Source organism: Nyctereutes procyonoides, unplaced genomic scaffold (assembly GCF_905146905.1).
Source record: "Nyctereutes procyonoides isolate TBG_1078 unplaced genomic scaffold, NYPRO_anot_genome, whole genome shotgun sequence".
NCBI classification, from domain to species: Eukaryota; Metazoa; Chordata; class Mammalia; order Carnivora; family Canidae; genus Nyctereutes; species Nyctereutes procyonoides.
This window is the reverse complement of record NW_026575040.1, coordinates 19,792,277-19,819,118: the sequence shown is the minus strand read 5'-3', so window position 1 is coordinate 19,819,118 and position 26,842 is coordinate 19,792,277. Positions and strand designations below refer to the sequence as shown.

Sequence of the window (26,842 nt, the reverse complement as noted above, 5' to 3'; positions counted from 1 at the left end):
AATGGGTGGATGGGCAAAACAGATGAAGGGGATTATGAGGTACAAAGTTCCATTCATAAAATAAATGGTCATGAGGATATAAAGTATAGCATTGGGAATATAGTCCATAATGTTGTAATAACTTTGTATGGTAACATAACACCTTTTTTGTGGTGAGAATTTTGTAATGTATATAAATGTCAAATCACTATATTGTATACTTGAAACTAATAACAATACTGTATATTGATTATACTTCAATTTTTTAAATAAATTAAACATATGGACCAGATTTGGGCTTATATAAATGGGGATGCAAATACAAAGCAATTGGAACAACCAACATGAGCAAACAAACAGCTGTAAAAGGGCTTCATTTTATTGTGGCCAGGTTGTCCATCCTACCATACACATGGTAGGAAGCATGGGAGAAGGGAAGAATAAGAGATGAGGCTGGAATGGGACTTTGCCCTTCTCCAGAATTTGGACTTTTTTCTGTAAGTAGTAAGGACCTCTTGAAAGCTTTTGAAAGTATGACATAATAAAATATTTAGAAAGAATTCTCTTGCAGTGCCAGTATTTATTTAGGATATACTGAAAGGGAGAAAGCCATAATTTGGTCTAGTTAAGAAGCTACTATCCATTCTTCCTATATAGAAGAGTTATTGGGAAAATTGAATCAAATAAGATTATTTCTGTAGTAGACTCCTGACTGCAAGAAAAGGCATTTACTTAAATTTACTAATATGATGAGAGCTTTTTTTATAAGGCTAAAAGTAAAAATAAGAAAAAGGCACCTTGTGGCCAGGCCTGGAAGAAAATTACAGAATATCTCAGCTACATAGATGAAATGGATGAATTATGTAGAATCCAAGGTAGTTTTGAGGAAAAGTCAATAGCCCAGTCTGTTAATCTGTTTTAGTTGTCTAATTTTAAGGCTTAGCTAGTCTTCATTTCTGTCCTCACTACCAATTGTCCAACTTTCTCACATTCAAATTTAGAAAATCTGACCTAGGTCTTTTTTTTTTTTTTTTTAAGATTTTACTTATTTATTCATGAGAGACTGAGAGACACAGAGAGGCAGAAACATAGGCAGAGGGAGAAACAGGCTCCATGGAGGAAGCCCGACGCGGGACTTGATCCCAGGTCTCCAGGATCATGCCCTGGGCTGAAGGCAGCGCTAAACCACTGAGCCACCCGGGCTGCCCTGACTTAGGTCTTTTAAATGTCATTATCACTATTTGGACATAGTTTCACACTGGCCAGACTTAGATTGGCTGCCTGGATTCAGTTAGGACAAGAGGGTCCCTGTTTCGTTTTTTTGAGGAAATTACTTGGCAAAGTTTTAAAATTGGGAGATCTTACATTAAATCTGGGTTTCTGGGTCTCTTGAAAAAATGAGAGGCTTTGCAACATTTTACGCCAGGATTCCTTCACGACAGTATTTGAACCTCCCTCTATGGTCTACATCACTTATTTTTATTACTTATGTGGTCTCTAAGCATCTGAATTTGAAATCCCTGCTCTTAACATCCTCACCAACATTAGAAATTTCTCTATAGCTTCTTATTAGTTAGTAGATATGTAATGGTACCACAAAGTTTTATTTTTTGTACTTTCAATTTTTAGCAGAGCTAACACTATTCCCATGTGATAATCTACTGTCCATAGTCCTCAGAAGTAAATTATTATAGTGTTCTTTAGCCATTTATTGAGAGAAGTCCTAATAGTAAAAATCCACATTTCTATCCATGATCTTAGAGGTTTGTCTGGTAGGCTTTTTATCAATTATACATATAGGTGTTTCATTTGGATAAAATTAGCACCTTACTTTCAAAACAAAATTGTATATATTCAGAAGCCCAGTATTGTTTAAATAATCCTAATATTTCCTTAAATGCATTCATTAATTTTTTCTTAGAAAATGGCTTTGTGTGACTTTCTTTTATCTTCTTAGGAGAGACTTGATATCTTTTTCCATCAGGAAAGCAATTGGCAGTTGTATGGCTAAAAGTTAGTATGCCTTCTGGAAAAACAAGGCCAACATTAAGACATAGAATAACTTCTAAATTTAAAATACTAGAGTTAGGATATTAGAATAGAAAAAGATCTTTGTTATTACCTCTTTTTATGGATGAGAAAAATTAAGAGCCAAAAAGTATAAGTAACATACCCTAGTACACATAGCTATTTATACCAAAAGGGAAATGCTCTTTTTTAAAAAAGTTATATCACAGCATAAATAATAGAAAATTTATAAACTCATTTCCTAGTTGTCTTGACGACATATTTTCCTTGTTTATAGTGTCAAGTACTCCTCCCTGGTGGCCCTTGCCTTCATAATTCGTCCCACAGCAGTCATTCCATGGATACCTTTGGTCTTCAGACATTTCTGGCAAGAACAAAAAAAGCTTAATCTTATTCTGCACCAGTTTTTACCTATAGGGTAAGTATAGCTACAATACATCTATTAATTTCAATAACCTATAAATTACAGATTATGAACAAGATTTTACATCTTGTCAATTATTGTATCTTCTAACGTCAATGAGAATTATCAGACTAAGGAAACTATTTCCAAATTTATATTTTATATTTTTATATTTACAATTGCGATTATATAATTATTTTAATTCGCTTAAATGGGGATCTTTTGATTTTTCTCACTTAGAACTTTTCTACACTTCATTTCCTAAATATTTTATTTATTTATTTATTTATTTATTTATTTATTTATTTATTTATTTATTTATTTTTTATAAATTAGTTTTTATTGGTGTTCAATTTACCAACATACAGAATAACACCCAGTGCTCATCCCGTCAAGTGTCCCCCTCAGTGCCCGTCACCCATTCACTGCCACCCCCGCCCTCCTCCCCCTCCACCACCCCTAGTTCATTTCCCAGAGTTAGAAGTCTTTATGTTCTGTCTCCCTTTCTGATATTTCTCACACATTTCTTCTCCCTTCCCTTATATTCCCTTTCACTATTATTCATATTCCCCAAATGAATGAGAACATACACTGTTTGTCCTTCTCCGGTTACTGTGGCCAAGTTCAAAAAGGGTGTTGCCTGAGTTCTCCTCTAGGATTTTGATGGAATCTTGTCTCACATTTAGATCTTTCATCCATTTTGAGTTTATCTTTGTGTATGGTGCAAGAGAGTGGTCCAGTTTCATTCTTCTGCATGTGGATGTCCAATTTTCCCAGCACCATTTATTGAAGAGACTGTCTTTCTTCCAGTGGATCGTCTTTCCTCCTTTATCGAATATTAGTTGACCATAAAGTTCAGGGTCCACTTCTGGGTTCTCTCTTCTGTTCCATTGATCTATGTGTCTGTTTTTGTGCCAGTACCACACTGTCTTGATGACCACAGCTTTATAGTACAACCTGAAATCTGGCATTGTGATGCCCCCAGATATGGTTTTCTTTTTTAAAATTCCCCTGGCTGTTCGGGGTCTTTTCTGATTCCACACAAATCTTAAAATAATTTGTTCTAAGTCTCTGAAGAAAGTCCATGGTATTTTGATAGGGATTGCAATGAACGTGTAAATTGCCCTGGGTCACATTGACATTTTCACAATATTAATTCTGCCAATCCATGAACATGGAATATTTTCCATCTCTTTGTGTCTTCCTCAATTTCTTTCAGAAGTGTTCTATAGTTTTTAGGGTATATTTTGAGAACCATTTGAATGGTAAATGGTTCTCCAACCTTTTATTTTCAGGTTGTAGGTGTCCTTCTGTCTAAAATGAGTCTCTTGTAGACAGCAAATAGATGGGTCCTGCTTTTTTATCCAGTCTGAAACCCTGTGCCTTTTGATGGGGTCATTAAGCCCATTCACGTTCAGAGTTACTATTGACAGATATGAGTTTAGTGTCATCATGATATCTATTTAGTCCTTGTTTTTGTGGATTGTTCCACTGAACTTCTTCTTAAAGGGGAATTTTAAGAGTCCCCCTTAAAATTTCTTGCAGAGCTGATTTGGAGGTCACATATTCTTTCAGTTCCTGCCTGTCTCGGAAACTCTTTATCTCTCCTTCCATTTTGAATGAGAGCCTTGCTGGATAAAGTATTCTTGGTTGCATGTTCTTCTCATTTAGGACCCTGAATATATCCTGCCAGCCCTTTCTGGCCTGCCAGGTCTCTGTGGAGAGGTCTGCTGTTACCCTAATATTCCTCCCCATGAAAGTCAGGGACTTCTTGTCTCTTGCTGCTTTAAGGATCTTCTCTTTATCTTTGGAATTTGCAAGCTTCACTATTAGATGTCGAGGTGTTGAACGGTTTTTATTGATTTTAGGGGGGGGGGATCTCTCTATTTCCTGGATCTGAATGCCTGTTTCCCTTCCCAGATTGGGAAAGTTTTCCGCTAGGATTTGTTCAAATACATATTCTGGCCCTCTGGCCCTTTCGGCACCCTCGGGAACCCCAATTAAACGTAGGTTTTTCTTCCTCAGGCTGTCGTTTATTTCCCTTAATCTGTCTTCATGGTCCTTCAATTGTTTATCTCTTTTTTCCTCAGTTTCCCTCTTTGCCATAAACTTGTCTTCTATGTCACTCACTCGTTCTTCCACCTCGTTAACCCTCGTCGTTAGGACTTCTAGTTTGGATTGCATCTCATTCAATTGATTTTTAATTTCTGCCTGATTGGATCTAAATTCTGCAGTCATGAAGTCTCGTGAGTCCTTAATGCTTTTTTCTAGAGCCACCAGTAGCTGTATAATAGTGCTTCTGAATTGGCTTTCTGACATTGAAGTGTAATCCAGATTTTGTAACTCTGTGGGAAAGAGGGCTGTTTCTGATTCTTTCTTTTGAGGTGAGGTTTTCCTTCTAGTCATTTTGCTCAGTGCAGAGTGGCCAAAAGCAAGTTGTATTGGAACGCGGGGGAGTATCACTGGCCTGTCTAGCTGGTCTTCTGGGGGAGGGGCCTGTTGTGCTGATTTTCAGGTGTTAGCACTTGGGGGAGCTGCTCTGCCCCTGCCTGCTGCAGGGCTCTGCGGGGGTTGTTTACCCCGTGAGGCCCCAGGAGGAACAGCCGCAGTTGCTATGGCAACTCTGGAAGCCTGGATTCAGCCTCCGCAGGAATTACGGGGCTCGGGGCTCTTGGCTCTCCGTCTGCAGGGCCTGGAGGCTCCGTGGCGGGGCCGCTGATCTGCTCAGCTCGGGGCAGGAGCGTCCTCGCTGTCCTGGGCCCTCCCGGCCTCTGCCTGTCCCGGGGGAGGCCGGATCCTGGGCTGTGTCCCGGCGCCCTGTGCTCCGGAGCCTGCGCTGTTGGATTTGCGCTCCCGCCCTGCAGCTCCCTCCCTGGAGCCGCTCCGGAGCCCCTCTGAGCTACTCCGGTGCGCGCTGCAGCCCTTAGGGAGCTCGGAGCACTCTCCCAGGGCGCAGGTGTCTGTTAGTGTCCCCAGGGAGCCCGAGGGCGTCCCCGCCCTCCTGTGTCCTGTTCCAACTCCCTGCCAGCCCCTTGCCGCCAGGGAAGGTTGGTGCAGCTCCTGCTTCTCCGGGACGGGGCTCTCCTGTCCTGGGGACACTCGCCCCGGCCTCAGCCCGGCTCCTCGCGGGGCCCCTCCCCCTTGGATGCCTTTTGTTTCTTTATTTCTTTTTCCCCCGTCTTCCTACCTTGATAGAAGCGCGAACTCTTCTCACTGTAGCGTTCCAGCTGGTCTCTCTTTACATCTCAGGCCGAATTCGTAGATTTTCAGGATGATTTGAAGGTTATCTAGGTAATTTGGTGGGGACAGGTGATTTGGGGACCCTGCTCTTCCGCCATCTTGCCCCTCCTCCCCTAAATATTTCTTAAGTACGTTTTAGAGATACTTGATTCTTTTATATTTGTATAAGGCTTTGTAATTTATAATGTGTATTTACATATTACCTCATGACTTTCACAGTTCTTGGATCTAGACGATGTGTTTTAGTTTGTAGTAGAGGAAATGGTTTGGGTGGGGGGAGGGGGAACTTGGTGAAATTAAAAATGCATTAGCCCAAGTCAGTGGGTTGGTTGCTGTGATGGAATGGGGATTGAAACCCACAGTCTTCTGTGCTCAATTCAGTAGCATATATACTAAAATTGGAATATTACAATAAGATCAACATGGCCCCTATGCAAAAAAACAAAAAGCAAAACAAAAACCCATGTCTTCTAATTTTGAGCTCCTAGGGTCATACTTATCCCAAGTATCTAGTAGAGTATCCAAAAGTTATTTTTTGAAGGGCTGAATGCATTCTGACTCCTAGAACAGTAACCTTTTTAATATACTAGTATTCATTCTGTATGAGTATTTTTGGGTAGGAGTTAAAAAGGACTAAATCATCTAGAAGCCAAGTTGCCACTGTTTTCATTTCTCAGATTTATTAATATTGTTTTTAATGTATTGCATTCATTCAGCAAATATTTGTTTAATCCTAGTACATACCAGGTACTATTCCAGATGCTGGAAATATAGCAACTGAACAAGGTCCCTGCCTTCATGAAGTTTATATTCTAGTGGGAGAAGACAAAAAACTAAAAATATAGGAGAAATATATATTTGTCAAGTGATAATGCTATAGGGAAAAATAATGAAAGATAAGGATAGAATGCTGGTGTAGGAAGGAAGTATTGTTATTTTTTATAGGGTAATTGGGGAAGACTGCCATGATAAGGTGACATTGGAGCCAAAACCCAAAGGAATTGAGACAAAGAATATTCCAGGCAAAGAGATCAGCAAGTGCAAAGATCTTGATGTAAGATGTATTTGACATATTTGAGGAACAACAAGGAGACTGGTGTGGCTAAAGGAGAGTGAACTTGGGAGAATACGATAATGAGGTCAGAGAGATAGCAGGAGCTCAGATCATGTAAGCTTTTACACAGAGAGATAAAAAGCTTTTTTTCTCATCAGCAATACAATGTATTCTGATAATATATTCATTCAACAAGAATTTAGCCTGCTTTATATCAAGCATTTGAGGAGTCAGAAATGAGTAAGTTGCAGTGTCTCTCCCAAGGTCAAAATGGGGTGAGGGAAAAGAGATACATCAAATTTTTGACCAGCAATATACAGTGTTCCAAGTGTTATATAACAGTATGTTGTAGGAGAACAGATAATAAAAAAGCCTAATTCTGCTTGCAGGGGAAACATTAATAGAGGGTTTATAAAGTAGATGATGTTTTAAATAACATCAAGAATAAACATGAGTTTGCCAGGCCTAGGGAAACAGCATGCTTAAAGCTGTAAAGGCCTGAAGGAGCCTATTCATATAAATCAAAATGCTTATCTTGTTTATTTTGAAGGGAAAAATATGAAAGAATAAATGAGATGATGTATGTGAAAATTGAAATTGTACAGTGCAACAAATATGATTCACAGATCTAATTAGTCTTACAGTGTCAAGTGTTGGTGCACTGAGTTGGCCCCAACCAACAGCCTTCTATGTATTAAGCACCCATTAAAACTAACCAGTTGCAGGGGATCTGGCTGGCTCACTTGATAAGAGCATGCAACTTGATCCCAGGGTCATGAGTTCAAGCCCCATACTGGGAGTAGATTTTACTTCAAAAGAACACAAAATTCATCTACACCTCACTTTACAGATGAGGCAGTGGAGGTTCAGAGAAGGAAGTGAGACTTGCAAGGTCTTTGGGCTGGTCAGGGTCAGAACAGGGACTAGAACACCAAATCTCTAGCACCTCGGACTATTTATTAGAAAGAAAGAAAGAAAAAACAAAAACAGTTGTAATCAAGAATCTCTAAATATAGAGAAAAGTCTTGCATTAGTCTTAGGAAAATTTCTAATATGTATGGATCTACTTCTCTTTGCCTTTTACATGACCTTGGGAATTTAGGACATCATTTTGTCATTCATTCTGTAAAATCAAATATAATTCAGTTGCCTTTCAGCTGCCACATTCTCACCAACAATTAGCAAGACAAAACAAAGATATGGGACATCATTATAGATCTTACAGGCATTAAGAAGATAAGAGGATATTATGAACAACTTTTTGCTAATAAATTTGACAACTCAGATGAAATGGGCAAATTCCTAGAAAAATACAACTTATCAAAACTGACACAAGAGGAAATAGTAAATATGAATAGTACTATATATATTAAAGTGAATTTGTAATTAAGGACTTTAAACAAACACCAGGCTCAGATGGCTTCACTGGTAAATGCTACCATATATTTAAGGAAGAAGAAATGTCAGTCCACATAAAATAAATTCCACAGAATAGAAAAGAATAACATTTCCCAGCTCCTTTAATGAAGATACCATACCCTTCCAAAATCTGACAAAGACGTTACAAGAAAAGTCAATTATAAATCAGTATCTCTCATGACTATGAATGCAAAATTCTTAAACAAATCTTACTAAATTGAATTTAGCAATATATTAAAAAGGAGAGTGGGGTGCTGGGGGGGTTTAGTCAGTTAAGCATCCAACTCTTGGTTTTGGCTTGGCCCATGATCTCAGGGTTGTGAGATCCAGCCCCATGCTGGGTGTGGAGACTGCTTAGGATTCTCTCTCTTCCTCTCCCTCTGCCCCTCCCTTCTCCACTTGTGCACACGCTCTCTCTTTAAAAAAAAAAAAAAAAAGGATAATACATCATAGCCAAGATTAATGTTAGTTCAGGAATGTGAAGTAGGTTTAGTATTTTTAAATCAGTCAGTAGGATTCATGACATAACAGAATAAAGGAGAAAATTCATAAGACATCTTTATTTTTTTTTAAAGATTTTATTTATTTATTCACTAGAGACACACACACAGAGAGAGAGAGAGAGAGGCAGAGACACAGGTATAGGGAGAAGCAGGCTCCTCACAGGGAGCCCGATGTGGGACTCGATCCCAGGTCCCCAGGATCATGCCCTGGGCTGAAGGTGGTGCTAAACCACTGCGCCACACCCGGGCTGCCCACAACAATCTTAATAGACACAGAAAAGCCATATGATAAAATGAAAAGCCTACTCATGATGCAAGAGGAGGAACAACCATTAGAAAATGTGTAACATAAGGGGACTTCACTAATATGATATTTCTATAAAATGTTATAGCAAATCCATACTAAGTGTTAAAGCACTGAAACCCTTTTCCCTGAGGTCTGGAATGATACATGTATGCCCATTACTTCCACTGCTATTTAGTAGATGTCCCAGCTGGTGCAGTAAGGCAAGAACAACAAATGGTTGGAAAGGAAGAAATAAAATGACATGGCATGATTGTATGTAGAAAATCCAAAAGAATATAGAGATAAACTAGTATGATTAGTAAGCAAGATCACCATGTTCACTGGATACAAAGTCAACATACAAATATTGATTTTTATCTGGATGCTAAAACTAGTGGGTAAAAGTTTTTTTTTTTTTGTATTTTTTTTATTGGAGTTCAGTTTGCCAACATATAGTATAACACCTGTGCTCATCCCATCAAGTGCCCGCCTCAATGCCTGTCACCTAGTCACCCCATCCCCCTGCCCACCTCCCCTTCCACTACCCCTTGTTTGTTTCTAGTGGGTAAAAGTTTAAGAAATAAATAACAGAATATTTATACAGTCTCAATGTGTCTCCCCATAAAATATTTTTTTTTTAATTTTTATTTATTTACGATAGTCACACACAGAGAGAGAGGCAGAGACACAGGCAGAGGGAGAAGCAGGTTCCATGCACCTGGAGCCCGATGTGGGATTCGATCCCGGGTCTCCAGGATCGCGCCCTGGGCCAAAGGCAGGCGCCAAACCGCTGCGCCACCCAGGGATCCCAATATTTATTAATTACAAAGGATAAAATAATAATTTTACCATGGAGAAACTTGACAGACACCTCCTTTAACCAAGGGATCAAAGTTAAGAGGTGCCTGGCGGGCTCAGTCAGCAGAGCATGTAACTCTTGATTTCAGGGTTGTGGGTTCAAGCTCCACAGTGAGTAAAGAGATTACTTAAAAATAAAAATCTTTTAAAAGTAGATAATTTTAAAAAGAAAAAATGATCAAAGTTAACATTTCCAGTATTTGGACAGATCACTAAAATGAGATTCCTGATCAGAAGCAAAGAAAACACCCTTTCACTTCTTTGGTATTACTGCCATAACACATAATCTGAATCTGTTCATGGGAAAGCATCAGCCAAACCCAAACTGAGGTACATTCTAGAAAATACCTGACCAGTGTTCTTCAAAGATGCCAGTCATGAATGACAAGGAAATATTAAGGAAATATTCTAGATTAAAAGGAGACTACAGAGACGCAAGTGAACACAACAAATAATCAAGGTTTTCTTTTTCTTTGTATAAAGGACATTATTGGGACAATTGGCAGAATCTGAACAAGGTGTAAATTAGATAGCCATGAAAGTTTAATATTTCCTGGTTCTGATTGTGATTTATGTAAGAGAATTTTCTTGTTTTTAGGAAATACCCACTGAAGTATAGGGATAAAGGTGAATGATGTCTGCAACTTATTAAGCAGTTCAGAAAAAAAATGCATAAAGAAAAAGAAAAGGATAAAGCAAATATGGTAAAATGTTAACATTTGGGGAATCTAGATGAAGGATATATGGGAATTCTTTATAGTATTCTTGCAACTTTTCCCAGAAATTATGTCAAAATAAAAAATTAAAAGGAAAACAAGTATCATTTACAGTAGTGTCAAAAAAATCAGATGTCTATGAATAAAATAGTGAAAGATACACAAGAACTCTACACAGAAAGCTCCAAAACATTAAGACCTAATAAGTGGAAGAGTATACCATGTTCATGGATGGAAGACTCAATACTTTAAAGATATCATCTCTCCCCAAACTGTGATATGTATATTCAGTGCAATTCCAATTAAAGCCCAGTATGGGTGTGTAAGTGTATGAACTGATAAAGCTGATTTAAAAATTTTAGGCTGAAAAAAAAAAATAAATAAAATAAAAATTTTAGGCTGAATGCAAAATACCAATATTAACTAAAAGAATCATAGAAATATTGGATGACTTACACTACAAGATATTAAAATTTCTTACAAAGTTACAGTAATTATGACTACTTAGAATCAGTGCAAGGTGGGACACTACCATAGAATGGTGGGACACAACAGTCCAGCAATAGGCCCAGACAAAAAGTTACTCATTTATGATAACAGCAATAAGGTAAATACAGTAGAGAGAGGATAGTCTTTTTAATAAATATATAATTAGCTAAATATCCATATGGGAAAAAAATAATATTGACCCCTACTTGCCACCATCAGCAAAAAAATAAATAATAATCCAGGGAATTATAGACCTTACTGTAAAGGTAAAAGAGTTGCACTTCTTTAAGATATGATAGAATATCTTCATGACCTTGAGGCTGGCAAAGATTTCCTAAATAGAATATAGTATTAACTATAAAGGAAAAGATAGATACACTTGAATACATTAAAATTCAAGACTTTTTGTCTATAAGATTCACACCAGAAGACATTTGCAGTATAAAGCACACCAAAAAAAAAAAAAAACTTCTATCAATTATATACAGAACTCCTACAAATCTGTAAGAAAAAGATAATAGAAAATTGATGAAAAGACCTGAACAGGTACTTCAAAAGATATTTAAATGGCTAAGAAGTATAAAGGTACTCACCTACTCACCTCATTAGCCACCAAGGAAATGTAAATTAAACCCACCATGACATGCTAGTATACATCTACCCACATGTCCTAAAAGGATATAGAGGCCTTATATATTCCTGTAGGAATATAAATTGATATAACCACTTTGGAAAACAGTAAGAATTTGCTAAAACTGATTGTACTTACACTGTGGGGCCCAGTAATTCAACCCTCGGTATATACTAGGCAGAAATATGTGTGTGTGTGTGTATGTATGTATATATGAAACAAAAGGTGCATAGAGGAACGTTCATTGCACTGTTCATAAGAGCTAAAAAAGTTAAGCAGTGTCCATCAACAGAATAAATACATTGTGGTATATTAATTCAGTGGAATACTATATAGTAGTATAAATGAATGAACTACTGCAATGTATAAAAAATGTAGTGAAATCTCAAAAACATGATTGAAAGGAACTGGAAAGGAGTCTACAGTGTGATTTCATTTTTGTAAAACTCAGTAAAAGGTAAAATATCCACAGTATCCTAAGTCAGGATTGTGGTCACCTTTGGGAAGGGAGTAGAGATTGACTTGAACGACAGAAGAGCCTTTTGAAGTGCTGCTAATGCTCTCTATCCTGGTCTATATGACAGTTACACAGTTGTGTCCATATAGTGATGATTCATGAAGGCTTATAGCGTTCTTTTCTGTGTACATGTTTATGGTAGGCAGCCTCTGAGATGGCTCCCACTAATCCCATCATCTTGATATTCACACCTTTTTCTTGTATCCTCTGCCTCCCCTCCCCCGAGCTGGTGCTGGACATTTTGACTTAATTCTAACAAACAGAAATGTGGCAGAAGAGATGTCACTTCCAAGATTGGGTTATTAAAGGGCTGTGGCATCTATGTCAGATGCCCATCTTACTCTCTCTTTGCTGGCTCACCCTGAGGGATGCCAGTCTCCATGTCAGGAGGTAGTCTTAAAAAAAAGAAAAGGTCACGTTTGGAAGACTGAGCCCTCCCAACAGCCACGTTGAGTGAGCTTGGAAGGAGATTTCCCCACCAGAACCAGTTAAGCCTTTAGATGAAACTCTAGCACCAGCCATTTTAACAATTCAGAAGAAGCTTTGACCCAGAGACACCAAGCTCAGTTCCACTTGGATTCTTGACCCATGATGAACAATGAGGTATTAAATGTGCATAGTTTTAAGTTGCCAATGTTTTTTTTGTGCAACGATAATAGTGTTTATTACTTTTAGAAACTTTCCTTAAATACAGCTTCTATCAGTGAAAGATCTTTCAATGTGTAAATCCATATTCAGTTGGAAAAATTGTAAAGGATTTTTACAGTGACTCTTGATGCCAAGTATTTTCAAAGCTGTATGCCAATATTGAATTTTCAGTAAGTAAGTTCAGAATGTAAATCACTCTTCTATTTTGTTTTTCAGGTTTGTCACTTTAACTTTGTCTCTGATAATTGATCGTATTTTTTTTGGTCAAGTAAGTAAAAATATATTAAGCTAACAAATATTCTTAATCTAACCATTTATTATACTAAAAACTCAACCTGACTTACTAATCAATGAGTATTTGGGAACACGGGCAAATAACTTTTTAAAAATGTTATGAGATGTGTAAAAAAAAAAAAAAAAAAAAAAAAAAAAACTATTGGCATTTGCCTTTCATTCAATTTGCTGTTTTCCATAAAATAGAATTGCGTATTCCTAGTTGCAGTTAAAAGGATTCTATTTTATGGCATTGTTGTCAAGTTTGCATTATTTAGTCAGGTTTGTAACGATAAAGATTAAATTTTTAAATAATCTTAATTGGCCTCAAGTTAATCATCCAGAACTTCAAACAATCACAATACTCCTCTTCAAGCATTTTATTTGCATTTTATTTCACATTATAATGTCATGACTGTTGGTAAGTTGTTTTTAAGTTCCCTGATTTTAAGTCACTTAGAGGCTTTGGAATCAGATTACCACAATTTGAAACCTAGTGCCCTCATTATTAGCTATGTGACCTTGGGTAAGTTATGTACCTTTCTTGCCAGTTTCCTTAACTAGAAATAACTGGTACCTGTTTTATAAAGTTGAAGATTAGGTGAGATAATGCATGTAAATGCTTACACTAGTGCCTGGCAGACATGAGCATTTCCTGTTAACTGCTGTTATTGCTGTTATCTTGTGCTACAATTCAAAAGGTGATGTTTTCAAAACTTTATCTTAATGTGTGATATCATAAGGTACTAAAGTTTTTAACATGGGTAACACGCATACTCATGTAAAAAACTATCTTTGAGGATCTTATCTCTTATTGTATGTGTAATTTACATTGTTAAAATATATGTTTATTCATGCTTTCTTGAATTGCAGAAACCTAGATTTTTTTATATATTAGCAGAACACATTAAAACTTAGAATATTAAAATGAATGATTTCATGTGGTCATTAATCAAAATTATTTAAAGCATTATTTGGTTTTTAGAGTTCATTCAAGATTCTGCCAAATTCCCTAATCCCAAAGATTCATACTTGGCACTAACACATTTCTATTTCTTTCTATCAACTATGCCAGTGGACCTTGGTTCAGTATAACTTTTTGAAATTTAACGTGCTGCAGAATTTGGGAACATTTTACGGTTCTCATCCATGGCATTGGTACTTCAGTCAAGGATTTCCGGCTGTCTTGGGTACTCACTTACCCTTCTTTATTCATGGCTGCTTTCTGGCCCCAAAGAGGTACCGAATACTTTTGGTAACTGTGCTGTGGACACTGCTAATTTATAGGTAAGATTTTATTTGTCCAAATCATTAAATTTTTTAATGTTACCAAGAATTTAAATTCTTCAAAAAAATAAACTGTTTCTCTTCTGCAAATGTATAAACTCCAATGATTTGTTAGTGGGGATTATTTAGCAGACAGAAAAAGTAATAATTAGGTTGATGCTCAGAATGAATACTTCTGATATGTACAGTTCGCTTCACAAGGAATACAATTTTTAAGAAGTTGAAAAAACTGTGTTTGGTTTTAAAAACTGAAACTACCACAATTTTGAGTATTGAAGAACCAGAGAAATTACATTTTTTAATGAAAATGTGTATGTATATATATTATTCCAAATTTTGAGTAATATGACTTAATTGGATTGGTAATAGAAATCTTTAGAATGTAATTGTACTTTACAACTTCACATTGACATCAAATGTTAGGATTAGGATTACTTTTAACATATCATTACTTTATAACTAAAAAATAATGAGACTACATCCTGAATCATGAAATTCAGTCTCAGTATTTAGAAAACTAGATTATATTTTCAATATATTTATTTCTCCAACTATCATGTAATATGGAAAAATAATATTTTCTCTTAATATCTTTTTTTATTATAGCATGTTGAGCCACAAAGAATTCAGGTTTATCTATCCAGTTTTACCATTTTGTATGGTGTTTTGTGGTAAGTATTTTTGTTTAACAGAAAAAGTTGAGAAATAGATAATAGAGAAATAGACAATATAGAAATAGGATGATAAATTTTCCTTAAACACTAAAATACTTTTCAATTACTAAATGAGAAATGCTTCTTAATTACAAGCTATATTACTGCAGTATTCCTTTTGCAGCCCAAATATACTTTTTTCTGTGTCCTATAATGTGATATAAAAACATAAGGATTTAATATCCAAAGGACCTTTGGGTGGTGATGTTTCTGGCTAGTAGGTATCTTTCATTATAAAGTAAGGAAATTTGTCTATTTTAGAATGGCATTTTAAGTTTATGATTAAACTATGAAATTCTTCAGTCCACAAATATATTTATTGCTGTTGAGACTTTTTAATGCTTCTTCATGCCCATCTGCCCCCTTTAAGACTCATTCTAATGCATATGCAGTTTTTAAAGTGATCCCCATGCCTGATTTTATTTTTGGCCTTTTCTCCATTTTTTCTCTAGGTCTTTTGCAGTAATTTTTTTACATGTGACTTCTACAAAGTCTTATATTACTCAGCTCTGGAAAATGTGAATTTTTACATTGGTTGGTTTGGGAAAACTATGAATTGAAACTTTATTAACTTCGGGCTAATAACAGTCATAATAAATGACTGTTGGCTTCCCTCAAATATTAATCACTTAAAAAAAAATCACGGGACTGAGGAGGGAAGAAATAAGTATACAACTGAGTTTGGAAGCTGGGAAAAACTAGAGTTAATGGTATCAAACTTTTTATACTTAAAAACAAACACAAAAAAACTCAAAGTTAAGCAGCCACCTTTGACCAAGTATACATCATCTACAAATCTCAGATGTATGTACTCTCTCCAATTGATATACAAACATTATATAAGAACACATATATAATTGATGTATGTATATACACACACACCCATATACATCTAAATATTTGATACATCCGAAGTACTGAAACTAGAGTTCATTTTTGCCACTACTTTATAGTCTCACTTCATATACAGATGCAGGCACAAAATATAGGCATCTAACAGCTATTTGGCAAGTCATAAGAATAGTGGGCCCGTCACCAAAGCAAACCTGCAAATCTGTACATGAATCACTGTTCAGAGTTAAAATTCTTCTTTACAACCTCCTGAATTGGAATTAGAGTTATAATTAAATCAAGTTTGGTTTCTGCCCAGATGTGTTGCCATACTGGAGGACAAATATTTGTGTGTTGTTTTGATAGTTTAGGAACTTGGTTTCATTCCATTTTTATAATTTGAGGTTTTCTAGCAATCCACTTCTGTGCCATGTCTTTATAGTGTTTTAGAGAAAGACTAGGTTTTCTGAATCCTCATTCTCAGTCCAAAAGAATGAATCTTAAGTGGCAGGTTTCTGGTAACCTGTTTCCAATCCCAAAGATTGAGATAAAATGTTGATGAGGGTTGAAGATGATCCCTAATGAACAAGAATCAGCCTTTGTTCCGTCCTTTGTCCACTCACAAGGATCTTTAAAGGACTGAGAACTAGCAAAACCCCTCATCTCAGAGGATATGATGCCTCCTCTGGATACATATACCTAAGGTCCTTGAATTGAACCTGAAGATTCTAATTCCTAGGAGACTTGTTCTCCCACTAAGAGTCAGCAGTGAGCTCACCTGGACATCAGTCTTTGGATGATCAGGAACAGCGTCAGACAGGTGTCCTCTTGGAGTTGTTTTAAATGGCTTGTTGGTCTTTTCTAACTACATAAAATCTTGAGTTTTACTGTACCTCCAATCTTTTTTGTGACCAATTGTAACCTGATTTTTATATAAACATGACAACTCTCAATCAGCAATTGCTGTGCGACAACCACCTTAAGACCCCATGGCTTAAAACTTTATTATTGTCTGTGGTTTGGCTCACTGTCACTTCCACCACAGTTTCTTGGACAAAGCAAGTCACAAAGCCAGGCAGATTCAAGAGAGAAACTTCCGGCTCAGGTTGGGATTAGACACACAAAGAGGGATAACTGCAGCCAGGTTTTCAGACTATAGTAACTTCTCTTGCCTAATCTGAATTTCCAGCTCTATCCAGAATAGGACTAACTCTGGAAAACACACCTTCTGTAACTGGCTCTGATCCTTAGTGAACTGTATAATCTTGTGCCTCCATTTCCTTATCTGTAAAGGAAGGTGCCATTGGTCTAATAACATTGAAATTTTTAGTTGAATCTCTTGTCATTTGAGGTTTCCAACACCTACTAACTCTAGGTTGGGTATCTGCTTCATCTGTTTTACCACAGAAGCCAATACAGACTTGCTTGTCTCTGATTAGAACACTTTCTCCATAAGCTAATTGTCTTATCAAAACTGCACATACATGTTTCAAAAGCCATTCCATTAACTTGTTTTAAAAAACAATGGTTTCTCTCCTCCTTCCCCATTCCCCTCCTCAGGGACATTTTCACTCTTTCAGGTGGTTATTTGGATATTTATCTCTTGACATAAAATGCTGATAATGCCTTTCACCATCTTTGGTTTTGGCACTACTTAGGACTTCTATGAAAATAGTTTTATTTCCTTAGCAAAGTAGCAATGTAAAATTCTCCCGATACCTCTGTGCCCAATATTCTCCTTATTGTTCTTAATAAAGCCTCTCTTGAAAAAAAAGATAAAAATTAAAAAATAAAGTCTCTTTCCCAGGCCCATTCTCTTGTATTTTCCATCACAGAATTAAACCACTCTTTGTTTCTTTCATGCAAACAGTGAATTTAAGTTAACCAAACAGCCTTCCCAGAGAAACATCTCTGGTTAGTAGAACTTGGTCGAGATCATTTTCTTGGGCGTTTAGATCAGAGTTTCTGTTTAGTCTTGCCAAAACATGGGTGCATCCTTCCTACCCCTGTGTTTGATGAGATCAGCAACGTACAGCCCTTAACTTCTCCATTACAATGAACCTTACCTTGGTAAGAAGGAACTGGTATCATTGCTTAAGAATACAGACTGTAACACTTAAATATCCGTAACTTAAAAAATAACTGTATATCAAGATAAATCATAGGATGATTAGGAGATATGGCTGAGTAAAGAACGAACCAACTCATATAGGGCCTTCTTACATACTCAAGTTTTTAGATTTTATCCTGAAGAGTAGTCAGTTGGGACATAATGGACTTACAACTTTTAATATTAGTCTGATGATAGTGATTAAGAGTCCAATATGCTTATTATAAACTCATGGTACAAAAAGAAAAAAAACCCTATAGTGCCATCCTCTAATCATCTAACTCCATTTCCCAGAGATAATTATCAGTCTTATAAATTCTTACAACTTCTTTTATGTATCTTTTTGTTGGCATAAATAACAGGAGCAAATTCAATATTCTGGGATGTTATTTAGCCCTGAGTTAGAGTTACTATGGTAGCAGGCCCTTATTCACTACTCACTTTCCACAGTTTTCAGTAACCTGCGGTCAGCCGCGGTCAAGAAGCAGATGATCCCCTTTCTGACCTAGCTTCAGGTCAGTAGTAGCCTAACGCTATGTCACAATGCCTGCGTCATTCACCGTACTTCATTTCATCCCATAGGCATTTTACCATCTCACATCATCACAAGGAAGATGGCTACAGTACAATAAGAAATTTTGTGACCACATCCATATAACTTTCATTACAGTGTACTGTTACAATTATGTATTTTACTAATGTTATTAACCTTGTACCATGCCTAATTTGTAAGTTAAACTTCATCACAGGAGTATAGGAAAAGAGTAAGGGTTCTGTACTATCGGCAGTTTTAGGCATCCACGGAGGGGTCTTGGAATGGATCCCCCACAGAGAAGGGGGGAACTACTGTTCAGACAGTAAGTTTTTATTCTCATGGAAATTACATGAGAGGCTGAAGGATTTCTGTAAGTGGTTTACAGAAGCAAGCTTGTATTTGCAGAATCTTCAAGTAATTGGCAGAGGGAGTTTCACATTTCAGGTTAGGTAATGCTTAAGTTACATTGTGCTATCCATCCCATTCTGAAGCTAGCTCATTTTAGGGTGGATCTTTTCAGTGAGAAGGGTGTGTGCATATGATTTGTACATACAATTACACAGACTTACTGGATGGCAGCTACTAGGATCATGTTACCTTTTGTGAATACTGAAGAAACCATACTGCTTCCCTGTAAGAAAACCATGAATCTTAAGCTTCTCTTGTGGTGCAGACTAAGCACTGCAGCTGTAATGTATTTCCAGCTCTCCATTTAACAACTCCAGTTTTTGAAATCTGGTAATGTTGGTAATGTTCAGTGTCAGATAGTTTGAAAACCCTGGAAGTATTCAAATTCAAGTCTATTCAACTGTTCCTTCTTCCCTTCTCTTCCCAGCATTTTCTATATATTTTTTCCCCAAAGAGGGAGATTCAGTTCTCTCTGAAAGGATCCATCCTAATATCACCACAAAGAAAATATAAGCATTACCTAATTTAAGACTCTTCTCTTTACTGAAGCTGCTGGAAATACAAGCACATTTTCTTCCAGCATTCTACCCACAATGCCTTTTTTACAGCATTCACCGCCATGTACTCCAGTTTTATTATCACCCATTCTATTGTGTCCCTAATGCCAGCTTCTGAAAAGCTTTCAAGGAGTATTTAGTGAGTGAACAAACTATTGATGAGTGAACATTTCATAATGCCCACGTTATGCTTCATTTGAATATTCCTGAGGGTAAGTTGTCTTCTAAAATGCCTTGCTAAGGGTAGGCTTTAATGTAGCTTTTTATAATCTGAGGCCACTAAGTATATTTAGCTTTTACTTCTCTACCCAACAAAGCATAGCTCCTAAGCTTGCTGGCCTATAGTTCTGTGACTGTAACTATTACAGATAAGAGAAACTTCTGGAATCCTACTTCAATTTAATAAAGTTAATTCTAGTTCTCAAACTTTCAGTAGATTCCACATTTTACCACTGCAAACATAAATCTAGATATGTTTTAATGTAGGTTTAGTTTTCTTGATCTTCTCATTTTTTAATCACACTACTTTTTAGAATATGCTTTGCCTAATCAGCTAGTTCAAGTAGTTGTAAGAGTGAGGGATATATGACATTCCAACTAATAGAATAAATGATAGGTAACCTAAAACATTTCATAGAGGAACAAAATTGAGCATCTAAGATCCCTTGACCAAATTTGGTTCAGCTATCAAATAAGTGGCAGGTATCAGAGATCTTGGAATAACTTCATCTTGGAATAGATATTTTATTATTTTTCCTTTTTTTTTTAAGATTTTATTTATTCATGAGACACACAGAAAGAAAGGCAAAGACATAGGCAAAGGGAGAAGCAGGCTCCCTGCAGGGAGCCCAATGCAGGACTTGATCCCAGAACCCTGGGATCACAGTCTGAGCCGAAGGCTGACACTCAATCACTGAGCCACCCAGGCATGCCTATTTTATTTTCAATTGTTAGATGTTATTTATGTACAATATATTATTTATAATCTTCAAAGCGATGAAAACAGATAAAATCTGTAAAGGCACCCTACCTAATTAAGATACATTTAACTGTACAACAAAATGTACCTTCAGTTTTTCTTAAACTGAATGTTAATACTGTTTTTTTTTTTAATTTATAGAAATGGTTAAGTTGCAAAAATGAGTGCCTTCAGCTAATGTGAAAAGTACCAGATGTGATTCAAGTAAATTACAGGTCTTCATTTACTTGTTTTTGAACAGCCCTTCTGAGGCCAACTTTATGTTAGTGTCTTTAAGTGGCAACTGTTCAAAATTAATTTTATTCATGTTCAATTATTGTCAGTGATTGAGCCAAGCTAAGACAGCTGATAGCAGTCAATTAGGTGATGATCATGGAAAACAGTGCCTTGTCCCCAGCAGGAATTAGTGCTAAAATTGCAGGCAAGCCACAAGACTGGATCCTGGATACCCAAATTCCAAAGAACAATTATCTAATTCCATGGAGACAGTACATGTGGAGTATGAACAAAATGTCAAGTTCATTAATAAGCTTATTCTTTTCCATTGCAAAGGTCTTGTCTTTTATGGGTACTTTCAACAGATTCCTATGTGCTTATTATGAGGGACTATTGCTGGGGAATAGGACTATAGGAAGGGACAGGGGACTTTTAATTTACTCTATTTGTTCTGCTCGGTTTTCTGCTACATGCAAGAATTACTTTTACAAATTAAAAAAAAAATTGTTCAGCATCTCAGAGTTGCCCAACACTATAGTGAAAGATAAGACATACTTTTTCAGAAAAAGATATTCATGCCACCATACACATAGTAACTACTGAAAATCTCCCAGTGGTGTATTTTTTAAGAGGACACACTGCCACACATCCTCCAGAATTACGGAGACTTATATGTACACAATCCATTGCTAGTGTTTGGGAGATTAAAGAGGAGAGATAGGTAAATGAACTTCTGTGTAACAGGACAAGCACTGGACAAAATACTGCTGGAAAAGTTACTGTTTCCCCATTTGCAGATGGGGGAAATAATGCTCAGCAAAGTAAAACAATTTGTGCCAGAATTAGAATTCAAATCTGGGTCTGCTGGAATCCCTAGCCATAGTTTTCACTATCCCTCCTTTTTTCTAGAAAAAGCTAAAGACCTGAGGACAATGAGAGTGAATAGTTGGAGAAATTATAAAGATGACCTACTGCTTATTTCTTGTTTTTCCATGACACCATTTCAGTCTGTGCTACTTCCATTAAAAACTACAAATGTATTTGCAGTTAACATTGGCTTAGCTATCCTAAAACAAGAATGTCAAGTATTACAGTTCAACATGTCTATCTTCATACAGGGTACTCACTAAACCACCTGAAAACATGGAAGAAACCAGTTCTCAGTTTCCTATTTTTATCGAATATGCTCCTCGCCCTCTATACTGGTTTAGTTCATCAACGAGGTACTCTTGATGTCATGACTCATATTCAAGAACTCTGTTACAATAATCGCAATAAATCTTCAGCTTCAGTATTTATCATGATGCCTTGCCACTCTACTCCTTATTATAGGTAATAAAAGTTGTTCCACTATGTGCTATTAAGAAAATGAAACTACTTTAAAATTCCTTTCAGATTCCTGAATTTAATTAACTGTTCAAATGACGAAGAAATCTGAAACTTCCACTCATATATATTCATTGAATTTTAAAAGCCATTTGAACTATGTCAATGAAAATCATATATATCACTTTTAAATACTGTGTTAATTTAAAAATGTGAATGACTTACATTTAAATGATCCACTTTAAATGTCATAAAATATTTTATAGGTTATTTGAAGGTACCCTTAATAAAAGAAATTGTTATCATTGAACTTTCTACAGATCTTTGTAATACATCTTAAATTCTTATAATTTTGAATCTATCTCAAAACACTAGATTCTAATCCAGATTTAAATACTGGACTGCTGCCCTGGTCTTAAACCAGTTTTTTTTTTTTTTAATCTTTTTTATATTATTAGTTATTTCACCTGTAAAAATTAGGAAATTCAATTAGATACTATTCTAATGCTTGAATTAAGTATTTCTGAGAAATACATCACTAAAACTACCTTAACTATGCAGGACATTTAAAAAGAAATCCATTTGGTCCAATGCTTCCAAATTGCCCAATAACAGTATGAGGGTAAACCAACCATTTTCCTTTAAAAAGTTCTACACCTACTTAACCTGACTTTAATCGATCTGAAGTTGATTTTCCATGTGCACATTCAGTCAACTAAATATCAAAGCTAATGTCATTTTAAGATAATTTAACACTTTTGCAATACTCTACCTTGGTCATTAATGCCAATCACTAATACACAATTTGGAAAAGTTGGGACTGCTGGCAAAAGCCACAGGATATATATAATACCCAAATATCCCTTCAAATTGTGAGGTTCACCTACTATGTAAAAAGAACTGAGAGTGGTACATTCACTGTCCCTCTGGGTTCACATTAGCAATAACACTGCTGAGAATAGGAATTCTAGAGCCAAAAAAAAAAAAAAAAGGAATTCTAGAGCCATCAAGATAGTCTCCATACATGGTTGTAGTTGTTGATGTCTTAGGTTTAGGCTGTAAGTAGTTCACCAAGTTCTCATCTTATGGTTTTTCAAACTGCACAATGGAGAAAAAAAAATTCTCTAATGCTTACTTTGCAGTAGAAGACTTGCAGCTTTTTCTCAGCTTGTTTTATTTTTTTTTCCTGAAGCAAGAGCTTCCTCTTCTAAATCATACAAGTCAAAGTATTAGGGCTTGTGTAAATTTACTTTGAATGCAGTTCATAAATAACATAAACCTCTATCATGTATTTATTCTTCCTGTGGTAGTTACAAACATGGCTTTTGCAGGGCCCAAGTGACTGCCTTAAGTTGTCATAATTCATCAGTCTTTTTTGCATGTATTCTAGTCTATACCACAATAAAACCATTACTTATTTGGATTTTAATCAGTGAACATATGTTGCTCCCTCTTACTAAATCTTAAATAGAGGAACAACAAAAAAAGAAAAAAAAAACACACACACACAGGAACAACTTATTTAAGGATGTGATCCATCCCTTTTCAGAGCAGAAAGGGAAGAGAACAGGAATCCCTTCTGGTTCATGAAGTTTTCTACCTTGCCAATTAAGCCTATAGGGAATTTTACTCTCTTATTAACAAGTCATTCAGCTCATCCCAAAGGCCCCTTCCATTCTTGGAAAAGCATACTAATGTTAGAGAGAATATGGAGTCTCCCACACTGCTATTTCACCTTGAAATGAAGTTTCATGCTTTAATCTGGATGTGAAAAGTTATGTTGCTGCTGCACGGGAGAAAGTACATTAAAGGCTTGCTTCTTCACCTTAATGGGACCTGGTTTAGATTCAGACTTCACATTTTATCATGTGAACATGACAGATCTGGAGACTAATTGGAAAACTTTGACCTTTTTAACTTAACTAAATGGTAACTTTCTCTTTACAGCCATGTCCACTACCCACTTCCCATGAGATTTCTCCAGTGTCCCCCAGACCTGACTGGAAAGAGTCAGTACCTTGATGAAGCAGATATATTCTACCTAAATCCCTTAAACTGGCTATATAAAGAGTTTCACAATGATTCAGCATTGCCTACTCACTTGATCATCTTCAGCATTTTAGAGGAGGTAAGGAAATATGAAAAAAGGGAAAACTCACTATTTCGCCTCTAGTTTAGCTCTCAGGTAAATAGACAGCATAGCTTTTTTATGGTCCCTTTCAACTCCCATTATTTTGTAATTGGCTCTTTTCCCTGGTCAAAATCCATCTCAGTTCTGTAACTGTCAAAATATATGTTACTTACCAGGAGTAAATTCTTTTATTAATAAATTATATTGTTTTGGGGTACCTGGGTGGCACAGTCAGTTAAAATGTTTGATTCTTGGTTTTGGCTTAGGTTAGGATCTCAAGATTGCAATCTCAGAGTCATGAGATTGAGCCCCGAGTCAGGCTCTGTGTTCAGCATGGAGCTGCTTGAGATTCTCTCCCCACCCCTGCTCTGCACCTCTCTACCCACTTGTGCTACCTTTCACTCTCTAAAATTAATTTTAAAAGAAAATATAGTTTTATTAAACAAGTGGTAGAGGCGCCAATCAGGTCATTCTAAAATTTTTGAAACCAGACTCAACAAAATGTAGCCTTTATTTAAACATTTATTTACTTATAGGAAATAAGTGCTTTCCTAATTGCAAGCAACTATGAGAGAACTGCTGTGTTCTTCCACACTCACTTGCCAGAAGGTCGAACTGGAAGTCACATATATGTCTACGAACGGAAATTAAAAGGGACACTCAACAGAAGATGAAATTCTGAATTGTGTTTAAATCTTTCCTGAAGAAATAGACATTGTTGGGTACAAATATTCAGATGCTGCATAAATATGCCTGTAAGCACTGAGTAAGATTCATGGATCTAGAAAAAAAACTACTGAACTGCTTTACCAAATATCACTACTGAGGAAATGTATGAAAAATATCACAAGTATAAAATATATTAATACAAATGCCAGATTTTAAATAAAGACCTTTAGTTTTCCTCATGGTGTAGTTTTATTGTTTCTTCCACAATATTCAGATGTGCAAGAAATTTCACAAGAGAACAAGTCAGCAAGCTCATAAGGCAGCAAATTCTTCACAAGTCAACGGGCTCTTGAACCCACAAAAAGACAAGAAGCAAGTGTAAGATTATAAAATGTTAAAGATGAAATTCCATCACAATGTACTTTTTTCAAGCTCTACTGCAAACTTAACACAAATATCAGTGTTAATTACACTTTGTCATATGATCTGAGCTTGCTTTAAGCTCATACACTGAAAGGAAGACTCATTTCATGCACAAAATCTGTTGCATGCCCGGCTTCCTTAAAACTACAGTTGAACATTTCCAGAGCCAAAAAAATTCAGCAAAGCTAAACTACAAGAAAATGCAAGTTAGTAAGCTTTTGCTTGATGCTTCTGAGTAATAAAGTCATCAAACTGATACTTAGAAATGATAGAAAGACATTATCTTGATAATTTCATTTTAGTTTCAACACCAAACATTGTAGAAAGCATCCATGTTTCTGTTACTGTTTTCTAATTTAACTTAATCATGATGATCAATATTTAGGGTCAAAAGGTAATTGCCCCAATTCTATTTCAAGATTTGCCATGTGTCTTCCATTAGTGCGACCATATTTATGCCATTTACCTTCCCTTTTATAAGGTTGTGGCTGAGGGTGCTTCTGCTCTTGTTTTCGATGCCTGGAGTTTTCAATATTTACCATACGTTGCTTTTTATCTGGTCGACTGAAAGCAGTAAACACATTTTTCATCTATGTTAGAGTTAAATTTAAACAAACAATTTTAATGTTTTTCTCCATTAATCTATTATCTGAACACTCTGAAAAAGGATGTTAGTCTGAAGTATAATCCTAACACAACCAATACCAAAAAGATTCAGTATTCCACTTTTATCCTACAGAAAAAATAGACAAGCATATTGTAGTGGCAAAAAAGGGAAATACTCAACAGATAAATAAAAATGTGACAATAAAATAATGAGATGTGTTTCCGTTATTTCTCCTCTCATTCAGAAGCAACCCCTCCCCACTGGCTTCATTCCTCAGCTGGAATATATACATCTCTCACAAACTAAAGTAAGTCTTTTTTTCCTTTTCCTCTCTTATAGCCCCAGCTAAGGTTCATAAGCAAGGTCTATGTTTACTGCTCTCCTGAAACTCCGTATGATTAGGCTACTTCTGTCACTACCTCACTGAAACAGTCCAGAATGCCATTCATGGCCACCCAATTCCCCAACTAAGAAATCCAGTCTCTTATTTAATGTTTAAAGCACTTGACACATATATATTCATTTCACTTGAGATGATCTTTGGATTTTCATGCCACCACACTCCGGTATTCTTAGCCTTCTTTCTCTACAACCCTGTAGGTGTTAATGTGCCCCAGGAGTTTCATAAATACCCCAGCCTAGACTATCTACACACACAGAATCTGGGCGAGAAAGAGTCACAGAACTAATGGCCAACTAATTCTTTCTACTTGGCTGACAATAGGTACAAGGCACAGTTCTCATCTCCAATTCCCCTTACCCAAAACATCTGGTATCCCTTACCTTAGTGATACCACTATACAACTAGTGACCCAACCCAGAAATCTAGAATTGTTACTATCTACTTCTCTTTCACAAGAAATACCACCAATTTTACTTATGTTATTCAAATCTGTCTCCTTCCCACTCCTGTTCTCTAGTTCAGATACTCATCAGCTCACATCTACTTTTTTTCAAAGCCCACCGTCTCTAGCTTCACTCTTTGAAACCATTCCTCCAGGCTGTT

General features: G+C 36.3%; 2 protein-coding genes across 4 annotated transcripts in view; one reads left to right on the top strand and one right to left on the bottom strand.

Annotated features, from left to right (window-relative positions):
- Positions 1-25,045, top strand: part of PIGB (phosphatidylinositol glycan anchor biosynthesis class B) — a 40,647-nt gene extending 15,602 nt beyond the window's left edge. For both annotated transcript variants that reach the window (XM_055319677.1, XM_055319678.1), the window contains 7 exons: positions 2,285-2,425; positions 12,988-13,039; positions 14,120-14,331; positions 14,938-15,002; positions 21,799-22,012; positions 23,954-24,134; positions 24,674-25,045. In XM_055319677.1, the coding sequence (XP_055175652.1) occupies positions 2,285-2,425; positions 12,988-13,039; positions 14,120-14,331; positions 14,938-15,002; positions 21,799-22,012; positions 23,954-24,134; positions 24,674-24,811 (1,003 nt within the window). In that variant the 3' untranslated portion in view covers positions 24,812-25,045. The remainder of the gene's footprint in view (positions 1-2,284; positions 2,426-12,987; positions 13,040-14,119; positions 14,332-14,937; positions 15,003-21,798; positions 22,013-23,953; positions 24,135-24,673) is intronic.
- The window catches only part of CCPG1 (cell cycle progression 1), a 39,453-nt gene continuing 37,634 nt past the window's right edge, over positions 25,024-26,842 (bottom strand). For both annotated transcript variants that reach the window (XM_055319675.1, XM_055319676.1), the window contains exon 9: positions 25,024-25,793. In XM_055319675.1, the coding sequence (XP_055175650.1) occupies positions 25,604-25,793 (190 nt within the window). In that variant the 3' untranslated portion in view covers positions 25,024-25,603. The remainder of the gene's footprint in view (positions 25,794-26,842) is intronic.